This window comes from Thyridium curvatum (genome assembly GCF_004353045.1).
Source record: "Thyridium curvatum strain D216 chromosome Unknown NODE_43_length_354360_cov_84.162100, whole genome shotgun sequence".
Lineage (NCBI taxonomy): Eukaryota > Fungi > Ascomycota > Sordariomycetes > Thyridiales > Thyridiaceae > Thyridium > Thyridium curvatum.
The window spans coordinates 244,389-259,618 of NW_022156798.1; the positions used below are offsets into that span (position 1 = coordinate 244,389).

The window sequence follows — 15,230 nt, forward strand, 5'->3', positions numbered from 1 at the left end:
AATTCTTTTCGAGCAACCAGCTCCCCACCGCCTCCTATAGTATCTGTATATGTATGAGAGTTTGTGCTTTTTTTTTGTTGTTGTGAATGGTACAGTGTGTTTTTGGAAAGACGTGTAAAGATACAACGCCTGAGACGGTGGCAATGGGACATATAGCCCGATGCTGTCAGCAAAGGCGTGCGCAATCTTGATCTTACAGCAGGAAGCTCCAGCTCAGTCCCCTCCCGACAGCGCGCCACGAGGTACTTTCATCGAGAGCCTATGCCTTGACGGCGTCGCTGCCGCCCCGGCGCTGCTTGGGGTTGGCGCGGCCGGGCTTCTTCTTGCTGGCGCCGCTGGCGCCGGCGCCCTTCTTCTTCTGGCCGTCGGTGCCCTCGATGAACTTGATGAGCTCGTCGATGGAGCGCGAGTCCATGCCCGAGGCGCCCGGGTGCGACGAGGCCGGGAGGGAGGGGCCCGAGGCCTCGGCCCGGCCGGCCTTGGAGGCGGCCTGCGGCGTGGCGCCGAGGGCGCCCGAGCGCGGCGTGAAGCGGATGCCGGCGCGCAGGCGGCGGGCCTGGACGTCCTTGGCGTGCTTGGCGATGGAGACGGCGTTCTGCGTCAGCTGCTCGAGCCAGCTCTCGGCCTCCTTGGTGTTCTTGTCGTCGGGCCCGAGCTCGGCGAGGAAGATGTTGTACGACTCGCGCATCTTGGCGACGGCGCCCTTGGAGTCCTGGTCGAGGGCGAGGGCCTGCGCGAGCTGGAAGAGCAGGGTGGCCGAGTTGACCGAGGCGCGGCCGAAGACGCGCTCGCAGATGCGCAGCGACTCCTCGAACCAGCGGCGCGACTCGTGGTAGTTCTTGGTGTGCTGCAGCATGACGGCGGCGTTGTTGATGGTCGTGATGGTGTCGGGGTGCTCGGGCCCGTAGATGACCTTCCACAGGTTGAGCGCGTGCTTGGCGTACTCGAGCGCGAGCGCGCTGTCGCCCTGCTGGTGCAGGAAGAGCGACAGGTTGAGGTAGTCGAGCAGCGTCTCCTGCGAGTCGACGCCGACGGTGCGCTCCGAGACGATGATGGCCTTGCGCGCGAGCTCGACGGCGGCGTCCTTCTCGTCGAGCTGGTAGTAGAGCATCGACAGCGTGTGGTAGACGCGCGCGACCTCGGGGTGCAGGATGCCGTAGATCTGCTCGTGCAGGGACAGGGACTCGAGCAGGAGCTCCTGGCCGAGTTTCCTCTGGTTCTGGGCTATGGAGATCCGGCCGGCCTCGAGGGCCTCGTCGGCCAGAGCGCTCCTGGGGCACGAGTCCTTGACGATGGGGACGACGTTGACGATGTCGTCGGGGGTGAAGGTGTGCGGCACGACGGTTGAAGAGGCGATCGAGGCGGGCGAGCCGTCACGAGCCTTCTTCTTCTTGTTCTTCTTGGCCCCCTCGCCGTTGGAGTTGCCGTTGACCCCGTTCGCCTTGGGCTCGGGTGCGGGGGCCTCGGCCGCAGCATCCTGAGTGAAAGCGAAGGTCTTGGACTGAACCTGGACACCGAGCTTGAGGCAGATCTCACGGAGCAGCTGCAGGTGCTTCAGGTCGGCGTGCCAGTCAGCCGGCAGCTCGAACCGGAAGCGGTGAGAAACCTCGGCCTGAATGGAGTCCCTCAAGCTCTCGGGAGAGACGTTCTCAAAGGCCAGGTCTGTGTCATCGTACAGTGCGCGAATGGACTGGTCGATATCAGCAGTGGGCTTGGGGTTGAGACCAACACCGAGCAGGCAGTTCAACAGATGCGAAATGCACGCCGAGGTCAAAGGCAATGGAAGGTAGCGGAGGTACTTGGCGGACACGTGCTTGAACGCACGAGAGATCATCTCACGCACGCAGACCTCGCGGAGGCATTGCAGGCGGGGCTCTTCGCTCAGAGAGGCGACCTTGCCCATGTACCGCAGGTTGATACCGCGCTTGTGCAACAGCTTGCTGAGTGACCGGCCATCCATAGGGAAGCTGATGTCGGACTCCTTCAGTTCGTTGAGAAGCTCGGGGATGGCAGTCTCACGAAGGAACTTGCATGCAGCCCGGACATCCTCCTCGTCTGCCTTCATTTCCTCCTTCTCCTCCTCGGTCTGAGGTGCCTGACCGCTGAAGACGTCGGGGTTCAGGGCGAACTTGAACTTCGACATGTCAATACGGTCCTCTTCCTTGTTCTTGTCGGCATCTGCAGCCTCGTCGCCTTCGGTCTTCTCCTTGGCCTCCTCTCCCTCAGCCTTCTTATCCTTGGCGTTCTGACCACGCTTCGCAACTTCGGCGTTGACCCACTCGCGCATCTTGTGACGGGTGAAGAGCTCGACAAGCTCAGGGCGGAGAACGGTCATCCTGTGGGGATACTCATCGTCGGAGGCAGCATCATCCTGCCAAGAGATATCCAAAGGTGTGATCCGGTAGAGGTCGAGCACATATTTACGACCATCGGTGCCGAGGAGACCCTTGGTCTCGACGCTGCCCTCCAGATCGAAGCGCTTGCCGTCCTTGTCCCAGACTGCGTGCTTCTTAACCCTCAGCGCCTGCGACAGCTTCTCGAACTGAGGAACGAACTTCTCGTCAGCTGCAACGACGTCTTTACCGTCCACTGCGCCGTAGTCGATCTGGTTCTCGCCTGGCTCCCTCTGCTTGAAGATGCCGGGAACGATGCTCTGACCGACAATGCGCTTGCCCAAGTAGTCCACAACCACGGTGCCGGGAGTGTAGAGTCCGTCGATATCCAGCTGGTTCACAAGCTTCACGCCCGCGACGTCCTTGCCAGTGGCGACCCGCGCAGCCTCGTCACCGCCCTCAGAGGTGAAAGTGCCGACGCCATCGGCGCCAAAGGAGAAGAAGACATTGTTGTAGACAAAGATCTGGGCATCTCGTCCCTCGGTGGGGTTCAGAGGTGCTACCTCACCCCGGGCCACCAGAACCGCGCCTCGAGCAGCAGCGTCATTGTAATCCGCAAAGAGCTTCGAGATGAGGCGCTCCCGGAAGACGCGGTCTTGAACACCGTCCTTGGGCAGTTCCTTGGCTGACTGGAACTCCTCGTTCCAATCCCTCAGTGTGTCGGTGTTCTCAACACCGGAGATGAGGTAGGACTCTTGCGTCCTTGTGATATCGGAGCTGTGGGAGCAGATGGGAGAAGAGGATTGAGGTACAAGCCAGGGAGCAGCGGGAATGGCATTCGTTATTTGGAAGCTGGCGAGAAGCTCCTTGCTGCTGTTGTATTCTTGGAGCTGCGTGAACGACTCGCTGAATGAGGGAGAGATCTGGTCAATCAGCTTGAGGAGAGAGTGTGCCGAGTAAGCCTTGGGAGCTGGCCGTGGGAAGGGGTCAAATTTGCTGTTGGAGGACTTGTTAACGTAGAAGCCGCCGACATGGCTGGTGATCTGGTATTGCTCGCCCTCATTGGTGGTAACGATCAGGTACAGCAGGTGGCCCTTTTGGCGCAGATGTGCGGGTGGAGGGTTCCAGGGTGATAGTGATATCGCCTTGACGGTCTTGGGCGCGGGTTCGCTCTCCTGGGGAAGCAGAGTGCTCAGCTTGGGCGCAGCGGTAAAGTCAAATTCCTCGGCAGCCTCGGCAGTCTTGCGAGCCTCCGCCGTGACATTGTCGAAGAGCGACAGGCCAGGCAAAATGCCTTGGATGGTGTCTGTCCGATCACCGGCAGCTCCGATGAGCTCGCGGACTCTGACCAGATGGATGCGGGCCTCCTTTTCAGTGTAGGGGTCCTCGACCAGGCGGATCTCGGCATCGGGCCCAATGCCCTCGATCTCGGAGATCTGAGAAAAGTCGTTGATGCGCTGGCCTTGGTGTTCGAGGTGGAAGCAGGAGTACTGGAGGGCGGAGGGGAGCTCGATTATGGACTGGCGAATTTCGTGGACTTGCTCGTGGGGAGAGACCTGAAGGGACAATTAGCTCACACTCCTGGCGAGATTGGGAGAGGTAGGCAAGGCCGCACCATCAGCTGAAGCTTTTCGGAGGAGTTAGGGAGAGCGATGGACAGGACGAACATGGCATCTGGATGTGCTGTTAGCCTCAAGCTTTGGTGGCTGCAGTATTGCGCCGCATCGCGTGCGCATGCAGTGGCGTGAATAGACATACCTTCAGATGCTTGCTCGGCGCCATCCTCGGGATTCTGGTCCTGCTCTGGCTGGTCCTTGACATGCTGTGCCACTGAAGAAGAATTGGTGTTAGCCACTCTTGTCTTGCCAGTATTCCGGACTTCTAGCAGCCACACACCAGCCTCAGAGGCAGTCTTGGAGCTATCTTCGACCGCAGCCATCGTGACGCAAACGACTCGCAACTAATACACACGGGTCGAGAGAGGGGCGTCGAGTATTAAAGAAAGTCTGGCTGGTGTGACCGAATGTCCCGCCAGAGCCAAAGTATAAGGTATCGTACAATTCGAAGCGAGGTCGAGGGTTACGAGGGCGAGTAGGAGAGGTGTCAAAGGGTCGCGAGGGCCAACCAACGCCGGCGCAATTCGAGACTTTTTTTGCTAGTATACAACGGCGCAACCAAGCTTGGGGAAAGGAAAGGCGGGCACCAATTACATCAAATGTTATACAATGGAAGAATTGGTAGCAGGAAAAAAGGCAGAGGGTGAAAATGGACAAATTCCCCTATGTCGTGTTCGTGTGGTGCAGCAGGTCAGGTAAAAGAAAGTTATTCGACATTATGACTTGGTCGATTTTTTTTCTTAGCAGGGAAAATGATGCATGAGCCCCCGGCCTAACGGCAATGTCCCGGCAACTTGCGGAGGGCCCTGGCTGCTGGCTCTTCAGCCCGGTGCTTCAGGTACTGGCTACTTTCGCCGAGCCGCCATTTGCAGGGCGGGACTCGCTGGTTCTCGGGCTCTTTTAGGGGGGCGACGACTGGCGGATGCAGGAATTGGCATGACTAACACCCAGTGGAGTTCAGTGTTGCCCAGAGCTTCAAGTATGCGGTACTTCCGAGGGCTCGGGAGCTGAGCTACCTTACCTTAGGTAGATACTCGTACGGCTCCTTGGGAAGCAATTGCACGCGAGCAGCGGAAGAGAAGAAAATAGGAGATGCCAGAGCGCTAGGATTAGGATTCATGCCCGTATATCTCCTATTGCAGCATTGATCACTTGGGGCGCTCTGTCGCAGGGCTGTGGACACAGCCATGGGCCCCGTAGAAATCGATTGACGTCTCGCATAAAATCGGCGTCGGTGTCGGTACCTGCCCTCGGCCGACGACGGCTTACAATTCATTGTTTGTTCCCTGCCAAATTCCTTATCTTATCACCCCAAACTGGCAATCAAGTAAACAAATGATGTACCTCAACTACAACCTCATACCGAATATCTCACGTCTCACAGTATCCTAGCTATCCAGCATTTCAGAAGATATCATCAGCTTTATGCGCAGTATTGCTTCTGCTTGAATCTCCTCTCACAGCATTTTATGGAGCTCCTTGGGCAACGACCTTTTCTTTCACCAAGAGAGCCGCTCTTAACGGAAAGCATGCCAAATCTAGCAGCATAACATTTGCAAAGAACCATCCATTGCTACACTACCGCCTGGCTTTTCCGGGCTTATCTTGCATCTATTATTCCGATGAGGATCAATTATGGATACAGGCATTGCTTACACGTCTTTGTTCGGCGTTGGGCTCGGTGCGGCTGAAGCTCAAGAGCACATCCGCCAGGAGGGAAAGAAGACGAACCCGACGACCAAACCAGAAACACCGCAGCCGTGGACCGCCACAAGATGTCATCGCCTGCTACGCCCGCTACTCTCCCATGTTGCCGCACTCAGGAAGGAGGTTTCTCGTAAACCCACAGATCCGGCGCCAGACACAAGCAGCGCCAATTTGAAGCGGGCAAATCCAGCTCGAGACGAGCCACCACCACGCAAAAGGCTTCGTTACACGTACTCTTCAAGGACATCCCGGAAGGAGCGACATGTCCAGGTTCGCGTCATCACCGGCAATCCCAGTGTCTCCAAAAATCGCAGTGCTACAGGTCCAGACCTTCGGGACACGATCTTACCGACGCCGGTGGTTCGCAGAGTCAGAGGACAGCTCGTCTCGTCACCCATTCAGCCAAGCACTGCCTCGACTGGTGCCCTTCCCGATCAAGGAGCCAAACGTATCTACTCAGGCTTGTCGGCTCGGGATGCGTTCCAGGCTGAGCTCTCACAGCTTCGGAAGCAAGTGTCCTCTTCGAAATATTCTCTCTATGAGTCGATATTCAGAGCTCTGGAAGCTCTGCTACGGACGACGCGGCAACAAGATTCAGCACCGAGATCAAAATCACTCATGAGCATGTGTCTGCGCAGAGTCCCCGACCTCATCACGGAGCTCGAGCAATGGGAACAGGAGGAGGCGGAAGCCAATGGTACCAAGTCCGCCATCCTCAGCTCAAAGGTGTCGTCTGAAATCTACGAGGATCTGGAATCCATGGGGGCAGTGAACGGTTGGAGTCACCTACGAAATGTTGTTCGGGGGCACGGCACCAGGATCATCAAGGATGCGATAGCAGAGGGCCTGTTGAATTTCACCTTCTGCAAGCTGCTCGTCAAACTCTGCGAGAATTCGGCTGCGTATATCGAGGCAGAAACTATCCTTGAAGCAATGGCCAATATACAGTATCCCGAACCCTCAGCAGCTGAGAGCACGTTCAGCAAGGCTGGGCCCATGGCACCGCTGCGCGTCTTCATCGACTATTCCAACAGCACAGGCCGGCGAGCTGCTCTATTCAGAACTCTTGAGCAACTTCTCACCACCGGCCTGATACCGGCTACGTGGTTAATCACACCGGCATTCGCGGCTATCTGGTCTATCGTCGCACGAGCGCTTACAACTTCTTCAACCTCTCGAGAGGCAATCAGCTTTGCAGCAACAATGCTCTCCATGCTGACAGCACAAAACCCTAGTATCGCTACGGCGCTGACCAAGAAAGACCCCAAGCTTGTTTCGCGACAAGTCTTGACGGCTGCACTGGCATTGCTTACTTCGATGGTCATACTCGGACAAGAAACCCTAGTCGAGTATCCCGAGATCAGGTCAAGTCACAAGATCCAGGCCATTTCCAAACGGGTACTCTATACAATCCAGACGAGCTTGAGCGATACAAGCACCCGGAGGCGAGAAGATATCAAAATCAAGCGGTATATCTTACATCATTGCTTATTCTTTATGAGACACCCAGCACACATCAGTTTGGTCACACACGACGATTCATACAGCAAAGTCATCCACAGATGCTGGGAGGAGGCATTACAGGAAGGGACTGCTGGCAGTCGCTGGACGCAGCGGTATGATGCAGTGATAGACCTGGTCAGCTCTATTGCAAACTGCTGTGGACGGGCGTCATCAGCTACGTCCGCACATACCTATCTGGCACAAGTCTGCACACGTCTCACTAGCATAGCAGGGCTTGATAACCATCTCAAGCAGTTACGTGCAGATGCGGCCTTCTCCCTTGCCGACCGGACTGGGGACATGAGAGATCTTGCATTCGCTGAGGGTTTGGAAACGAGGAGAACTCCGGCGCGTTCGAGGGATGACAGGCCACCGAGCTCTCGCAATGCACTCTTTTCGGGGTACCGCTGGGAAGGAGGGCTTAGTGAATGGGTCACAGCCACTCCACTGGTCAGGAAGACGAGTATTGTGCCTGCGCGAGCATTATGCCAACTGTCTCCGTCCTGTAGCAGCTCGGAGCATTCTGTGGCAGCAACTCCACGAAGTATGCAGAAGTATGAAACCGAATCACCCTCGGCCTCTCTTCAGGACGACAATGAAATATCGGATGAGGAGGATGGTCAAATCAGCGCCGCTGATAACGGTTCTGATGATGACGACGACAGCTCTGCGACGGAGGATGAGACGACGCAGAAGCATCAGACAGGGAGCCGTCGTCATGCCCCGGTAAGTCGGCCGCAGAGGCAGAAGCAGACACGCATGGGCAGCACGAGAAGGTCGGGCGCAACAGGTCTTTTGAGTCTACTCCCTGATGACGAGCTGGGCATGGAGCAGGAGAACCGCTATCATGCGGCCAAGAAGCCCAAGAATCAGGCAAGCAAGGGCCGTCAAAAGCTGTCGTCGCTGCACGCCAAGAGCCGCCCTCCCCTCAGGAGCTTGAGCAACCTGGTTGGCGGCGACGGCCAAGACAGCGATGACGAGCTGGGGATGTGAAGGGCGGCAGTAGACCCCATGTACAAGTAGAATGGAAATAGATCACGTTCGATCATCATAGTGATGGATATGGTTCTGGAACGTGAATCATCAATCCTATGTATACGCTCGTTTCGTGGACCGTGAGAAGAACCCTGGGAGGTGTATCAAGACTGTGGGTCGTTGCCATACAAACAGATAACCATTGCCGTCCATAATGTGGCCGAGATGTGTCAGGGGGGGGGGGGGGCAAGAGTGCGGGCGAGGAAGCTATTTACGACGTACGGAGTAGTAACGGTGTCTGTGCTACGGAAAGTCGAGCCGATATTGAGCAAATTTGACGGCTCCAACCCTGAGAAGATCATTCATGCAACGCGCTCGGCCACCGCCGCCTCGTGGACCTTGTCACTGCTTGAGAGTTGCAATGTCAAAGCAGCCGTCATCGACTATGCATGAACGCTGCCAAGCCCAAGCAGATAACCCACACGGCCGTTTTCTTGGCTCTATGTGAACAGGCAATTTACCTGATGTCCTAGCGTCTTTGCAAATGACTTCTCATCAAGTGGTCTCCCTCGTTTAAAGGGCATCTTGCTCGTAACGCGGTCCATAGCGAGCCTTTTGGCTTTTGCTCATCTGGTAGCCGCCCATCAACTGAACGAGGCTTGCCCAGACATTGAAAACTCCAAATACTGAAGCAAACCACTTGTCAAGCCTCTGCGGTGTGATTACCGATGTATTGGGCCGTGTTGCCTGTTTGGTGGATTTCCCGAAACGGCAATGTTTCAAGACTGTCACGGGTGACGCAACAGCCCAACCACGTTTTTTTCTTCATTTCCCCAGAGGGAATTGACTGCAAGGATTAGAGAGCCCTGGCGAAGATCACTTTGTTTGCAAAGAAGAATAGGGATGGCTGTTCGTCCCCAAGTGACCAAGTCACGATCAGACTACTAGTTGACGGGCTGGCAACAGAAGTACTCCACCGTTTTATCAAAGCCGTCAATGTTAGGTTGTGCTTTACCCTGTAACGTGGTATCTCCTGATGAATTCCCTTGCACTATTCTGGAGCCTGCTTGCGTGCTTCCCTTCCCCAGCCAACCCAGCATATCGTAGGACTGAGTGGACATGGCTACGGTTTCTTTACAGCTGGGTCGCGATTGACTGGCCGTTTCGGGTATTCATGCCTGTCGAATGTTGACAGTAGGCTTGGCGTTTGGCAATCTGTTTGGTACGGGGATACTCGTATATGCAGCAAGGTGAGGTATCCGGGGTTGAGAGCCTTGTGGCTTGGTTGTGGCCAGAGAACAGGTCCAGGATTGAAGCCATGATAGTCCTGGTGATGGTTCTGAAGCATTCCAAGCGCTGATGGTAGCGGCCTTGGGCGGTGCGCGTGATACAGACGGCCAGCCACTGCCGAGCATTCCAAAGCCACGCACTGCCCTTGGACGTGACCTCATGGCGCTACCTACTTCCAAGTCAGCCAGTCCAGCTTCGTTCAAGACTGTGCAATTGCTGGTGCAAATCCGAATCAGAGCAGGAGAGATCCTAATTACCCTCAGCAGAGGTCAGACCGTTACTTTCGTCATAAATGCAAGGCTGCCCCCTATTCCCAGCGCGGATCCCTCCCCGTAACACTCTTAGCGGCGGCGGCCGAAGGCGTTTTGCGGGCTCCCCCCCAAGCGGGCCCCTGGCCAGGCGCCCGCCGTCGCCACATCGATCTCGTTGTGCCTGACAGTGTCACTCCGAATCTGCAAGTACACGCAAAACCACTGGCTGTGAGCGATCCATGGACCGTTCCGGACTCCCGTCCAGAAAAGCCCCAGCGTTTGCGTTGGTGGGGTCCGGGCCACCCAGCAGGTCAGCCACACGCCCAGACCCCTGTCAGGCTCCAGAGGCCGCTCGTTTCAGAAGTCTGGTCCCTGGCCACTCAGCGGCCAGAGGTGCCCGACCCAGCCTAAAAGGCCGGGACGACGGAGGAGGGACGGAGGCCGCTCATTCGCCCGGGGTGGTTTTGAGATGCCAAGATTTTTCCGCCGAGATGGACGCATGAACCAGGACAGGGACTGTGGGTGCGAGCTCGACCAGTCATGCAGAGCAGACGCTTGGTGAAATATTTTTCCTTTTCTCTCCATGTCGTGAGACCTCCGTCGGAGCAGGGGAAAAGCAAAACCTGCAAGTAACTAACTAGACGGCTGGGCATATGCTGGGCAGGGGGGGCCTGGAGGTGGCTAGCAAGGGATGGGAAGATCGCCATCGAGGGCAACGGATCCCAGTGGAGAGGTGATATCGTGACCTCGTACCGCAGACTCGGTGCGGCAGTGGCCATGCATGCCGTGACTTTTCGTATGCCGTGAAGGATCTCTTTCCCCGTCAATGCACGAGTCCAGAAGAGCCGTGATCCGATTTGATAGAAGGTAGCCGACCTTCTTTGCCTGGGCGATATCGATCATATTCTCGGTAGATGGCACATGCAATAAGTCGGCAGCAAGAGCAACTATCGTGGAGGCCTTGAAGTGATGTGCTTGGATAACTGAGGTATATGTACTTACAACGGGCTCTCTACTTCCTCCTATATCACTGCCCCCCTGCAAGTGTATGTTGGGTCATTAACTGTGAAACCGTGATCCTCTACCCGGACAGATGTTTATTTGACCTTGTATCTGGATTTTCCTAGTTGTACTGTACAATATGAAGGAGCAGGTCGACAAGGCCGATGAACATTTTCAACAAGCACAAGGATAGACGAGACGATTCGTTCGCTGTTTCAGTCAAAGTGGTGGGAACCCGCTGCCCAGAGTGCCTAGTACTGCACTTTTGAACAATAATGGGAGCATTTCAGTGGGCTGCTCCAGATTTCAATGCACCAAATAGACTTGCAGACAGCTGTAACACGCGGCTCCACCACCCCCAGCGAACCCTCTAATTCACCCGAATCGTATGGATCAGTCACCAACACCCAGCTCATCAATGATTGCTGGGCGTGCGCTGGAGGCCATTCAGGCCCTACCATTGTAGCAGTTTCTGGCGTCTGTCCCGACTCCCCTGCCCACCCCAGACCACTCGATCAATCTATCAGGGCAAGCCGTTCATATATCTGCTTTTCACTTCTTATGCCGCTCTCTCACCTCACCTCCTCCCTTCTTCCTCACGCTACCCTGGTGGATTGATCTACGTGAATTCCCTTCTTTGGCCTTCCTCTTCGTCCCTTCGGAGGCTCTTCATCCTCTTTTTCTTCTCTTCACACGCTTTCCCAAATAGGGCACTCTCCATTCATTCACAGAGCTGCTTCTACCTTTTCCTTTCCTATCTCAAGGCCAGCCTGTTTCGACACTGACCAAGTGACAGCCGACCTTTTTTGTTCTTGCTCTTGCTTGTCGGAGTGCCCAACTTGGCCGGGTGTTGCTCTTTTGAACGCTGGACGATCCAACAGAGAGCTTCGGCTTGGCACGCGACAGATCCTTGGTCCCTGACAGTCACCACAGGGAGATCCATTCACTCACTACCTTGCTTGGCGGCTTGATCACAGGATGAAATCTTGAGCAGCGTTGTGTCATTACCAGCCTTCTTTCTCTGCTTCCTTCACTCGGTGTGAACCAGGTGCTTGGTTATTTTTAGGGGAAGCCATATACGACACTTCGCATTCCACATTCCAGCCGACCACCTGAGAGGCGCCTTCCCGATCTCACATTCCATATCCCTTGCGTGGATCTTGCGCCACCACATTACTTCCGCCTGTCGAGATATATACCCTGATTGCCTCAGAATATCTCCCGGCAGTGTCTCGGAAACCATCCACCACGACACCAATTTCAGACATCACGACGTCTCACAGCAACAATGTCGGCCCTTGCTGGCAGGGACGGGCACGGCGCTGAGAGTCCCGAGGAGCAACTGGAGGCCCTCAATGAAGAGTTGGAACATGAGCGCCTGTCCTACTATCTCTTCATCATATGTGGCGCCCTGGCGGTCATGTTCATCATTTGGAGGATCGTGACAGCTCTGGTCAAATATGTGCGGACAGTCACCAGTCTCAGCAACGACTCTCAACGATATTTTGCCATACCCGACACCAGATTTTCCTGGCTCAAGAGAAACGTCATCTACGCGCCACTATCCAGGAAGAGACACAACCGTGAGATTCAATTCAGCTCTGCGATCAACATCGGAACCTTGCCTACCCGATTCCAGTTCGTCCTCCTGGTTGGATATTTCGCTACCAATGTTGCTTTTTGCCTCGTCGACATCAAGCTGCACGCCAACTTCAGCAATGCTGCTTCCCAGATTCGCAATCGGACAGGTGTTCTGTCTGTTGTCAACATGGTAAGGTTGCCCATACTTCCCACTTGACCCCTTGTATCTCCTTGCTGATGTTGTCTAGATCCCTCTGTTTCTCATGGCCGGGCGCAACAACCCCTTGATCAAGTGGCTGAACATCTCGTTCGACACTTTCAACTTGCTTCACCGGTGGCTTGGTCGAATCGTCATCCTCGAGGCTCTTGCTCACACCTTGGCTTTCTGGGCCGGCGCTTCCACCGAGGGAGGCTGGGCAGCGGCAGTGGGTATAACATTCAAGGTCAGGTACATGGTGTTCGGGTTCATTGTGAGTCTGACAGTTCCTGTTGTCCTTAATCAACAAGCTAACGTAGCAACTCGAGGCAACATGTGCTTTCGTGCTCATTGGCATCCAAGCTAGTAGTCCTATCAGGCATGCTTTTTACGAGACCTTCAAGCTTCTCCATATCGCCCTTGCCATCCTGGCTGTCATTGGAGTCTGGTACCATCTTGACATCAAAGGCCTCCCGCAAATCAAGTACTTGTACTTTGTTATCGCGTTTTGGGGATTGGATCGGTTTGCCAGGGCGGTCCGCGTCGCATATGCGAACGTGGGCCACGGTGGCACGAGGACCCTGGTTGAAGCTCTGCCAGGCAACGCATGCCGAGTTACTGTCACCATGGCCCGGCCGTGGACCTTCAAGCCGGGGCAGCACGCCTACCTGTACATGCCCTCTGTCAGTCTGTGGCAATCACACCCCTTCTCCGTCGCCTGGAGCGAGGAGGCGGAGGATCCCGACTCGGAGAAGCTGGCCATGAATAGACAGGACATCCTCGCGCGGAGAAAGAGCAGCATGTCGTTCATCATCCGGGCCCGGACAGGAATGACCAGCGCCCTGTACAAAAAGGCGGCCGAGTGCAAGGACGGCAGGCTGTTGACCCGCTGTTTCGTTGAGGGTCCTTACGGCGGCTTGCACAACATGGATTCATACGGAACCGTGATGCTCTTTGCGGGTGGTGTCGGCATCACTCAGGCCGTGCCTCACGTTCGCGACCTGGTGATTGGATACTCCAACAACACGCTGGCTGCGCGCAAGGTCGTTCTGGTCTGGATCATCCAGACGCCGGAGCACCTCGAGTGGATCCGGCCGTGGATGACGGAGATCCTGGCCATGGAGAAGCGGAGAGATGTCCTGCGCATCATGCTCTTTGTCAGCAGGCCGAGGTCGACCAAGGAAATCCACTCTCCTAGTGCGACAGTGCAGATGTTTCCTGGCCGGCCAAATATCGAGACGCTCCTTGCCATGGAGATGGAGAACCAGGTTGGCGCTATGGGCGTATCCGTATGCGGACCGGGCGCGCTGAGCGATGAGGTACGGCGTGCGGTGCGCCAAAAGCAGTACCAGGGCACGATTGATTTTGTAGAGGAGGCCTTTTCCTGGTGAGCGGGTCGACACTTACGCTTCCGTGCCCTGTACTATACGACGATGTCAGTCATTTCTGCTTGTACATATTATTTGGCGAAAGATTTTTTTTTTAGAGACACGAACCATACGGTCATTACTGCATATTGCATGGCGAGAGAGCTGCCAGGTATAGAACCTGGGTTGTTGCTTGGACGTTTGCTTTGCTTCTGTTGGGACGGAGCAATATGGCGAGACGACGCATAGAGGCTGTAGAGACTAGGTAGTTTGATCAAACAGACTGTCATTCAAGGTCCTGTACAAAGCGCTACCCATCGGGTGTGTGACTGTTGCAAGCTACCTATGAAATCGTGGCCCCAGTGCTATCTGATCAGCCCTGGAGGTCTCTGGAGGTGGTATAGGCCTGGATGTGCCGGTGGTCAATTGCGTCGATATGTGTATTTGGAATGAAATTGCCTGCTTGGAGGTGCACTTCTCATAAACAGAATTCCTAGATTTCAGGTTGCGGTAACCTACAAGAATGGTTGGATCATGGCTCTTTCAATACATGCACTCTGCACCACAGAGTGAGTTGGTTAATAGCCACTTAGAAGGAGTGGAGACTACATTCCACTTGGGCGGATGGTCTAGGGGTATGATTTTCCTTTCGCATTGACACCACTTCAATACATAGGAAAGGTCGTGGGTTCAATTCCCACTTCGTCCAGCACCTCTCTTTTTGCTCGCACACCCTCCCTCCGTAGGGAGTGGGAGTGGTGGCAGCCACAGACTATGGGATACCTACCTAGGTACCTATACCTTAGTTATCCCGTGAATGTCTACTTGTATCTTTTTGCCTCAAACGAGGACTATAATAGAGGAGCTCATTATTGTCTCAAGCATCTGCTGCTGCAGGCCGACCACAGGTGGTGCTTGGTCGCTGTGGCACTACTCTATTCGGATTAGGTTAAACACTGCACCACCTAGGTAGGTGCCTCACTCGACATTGACCTGTCACGCCTAACTTTATCTAATCAGCGCTGCTGCAATCGGACCCGGCCGTCAGACCAACGTCGTCTTGTGACATGGAATCTCTCCCCTCTGCACGAGTGCCTTGGACACACACACTCCCATTCTTTCTGGCCCCTCAAGAACGTACTCATAGAACGCATCTCGAGACAAGAAATCTCTGCTTCTTGAGAAGATCTTACTGCCCCTTGACTACTCCCGTTTTCTTGTTCCAGTCACCTGCTCCGCACTGACGCCCCGCGCGATAACGGCTCTTATCGCCGGCACTGACGACATCAGGGTCCAGGCCATCCGTCACTCGCCTCGGCGCTGCCTCTCTTCTCCCTCCAGAGACTTTCTCTGACAGACCACATAGAACTGTATTCGGCGGAGGAGAACTCCCACGACAACGCGAAGGC

At 55.4% G+C, this 15,230-nt stretch overlaps 2 protein-coding genes across 2 annotated transcripts; one reads left to right on the plus strand and one right to left on the minus strand.

The window, feature by feature from the left end:
* Window positions 1-259: 259 nt before the first annotated feature.
* E0L32_007232 (uncharacterized protein) lies at window positions 260-4,272 on the minus strand (the record flags this gene model as incomplete). Its single annotated transcript, XM_031141953.1, has 3 exons — window positions 260-3,889; window positions 3,949-4,007; window positions 4,092-4,272. 3 exons carry the CDS (start codon window positions 4,270-4,272, stop codon window positions 260-262), a joined length of 3,870 nt encoding a protein of 1,289 aa, XP_030993828.1.
* A 1,312-nt stretch (window positions 4,273-5,584) lies between these two features.
* E0L32_007233 (uncharacterized protein) lies at window positions 5,585-8,152 on the plus strand (the record flags this gene model as incomplete). The annotated part of the gene is made up of 1 exon (XM_031141954.1): window positions 5,585-8,152. The coding sequence occupies one exon, from the start codon at window positions 5,585-5,587 to the stop codon at window positions 8,150-8,152; it is 2,568 nt and encodes an 855-aa protein (XP_030993829.1).
* Window positions 8,153-15,230: the final 7,078 nt, after the last annotated feature.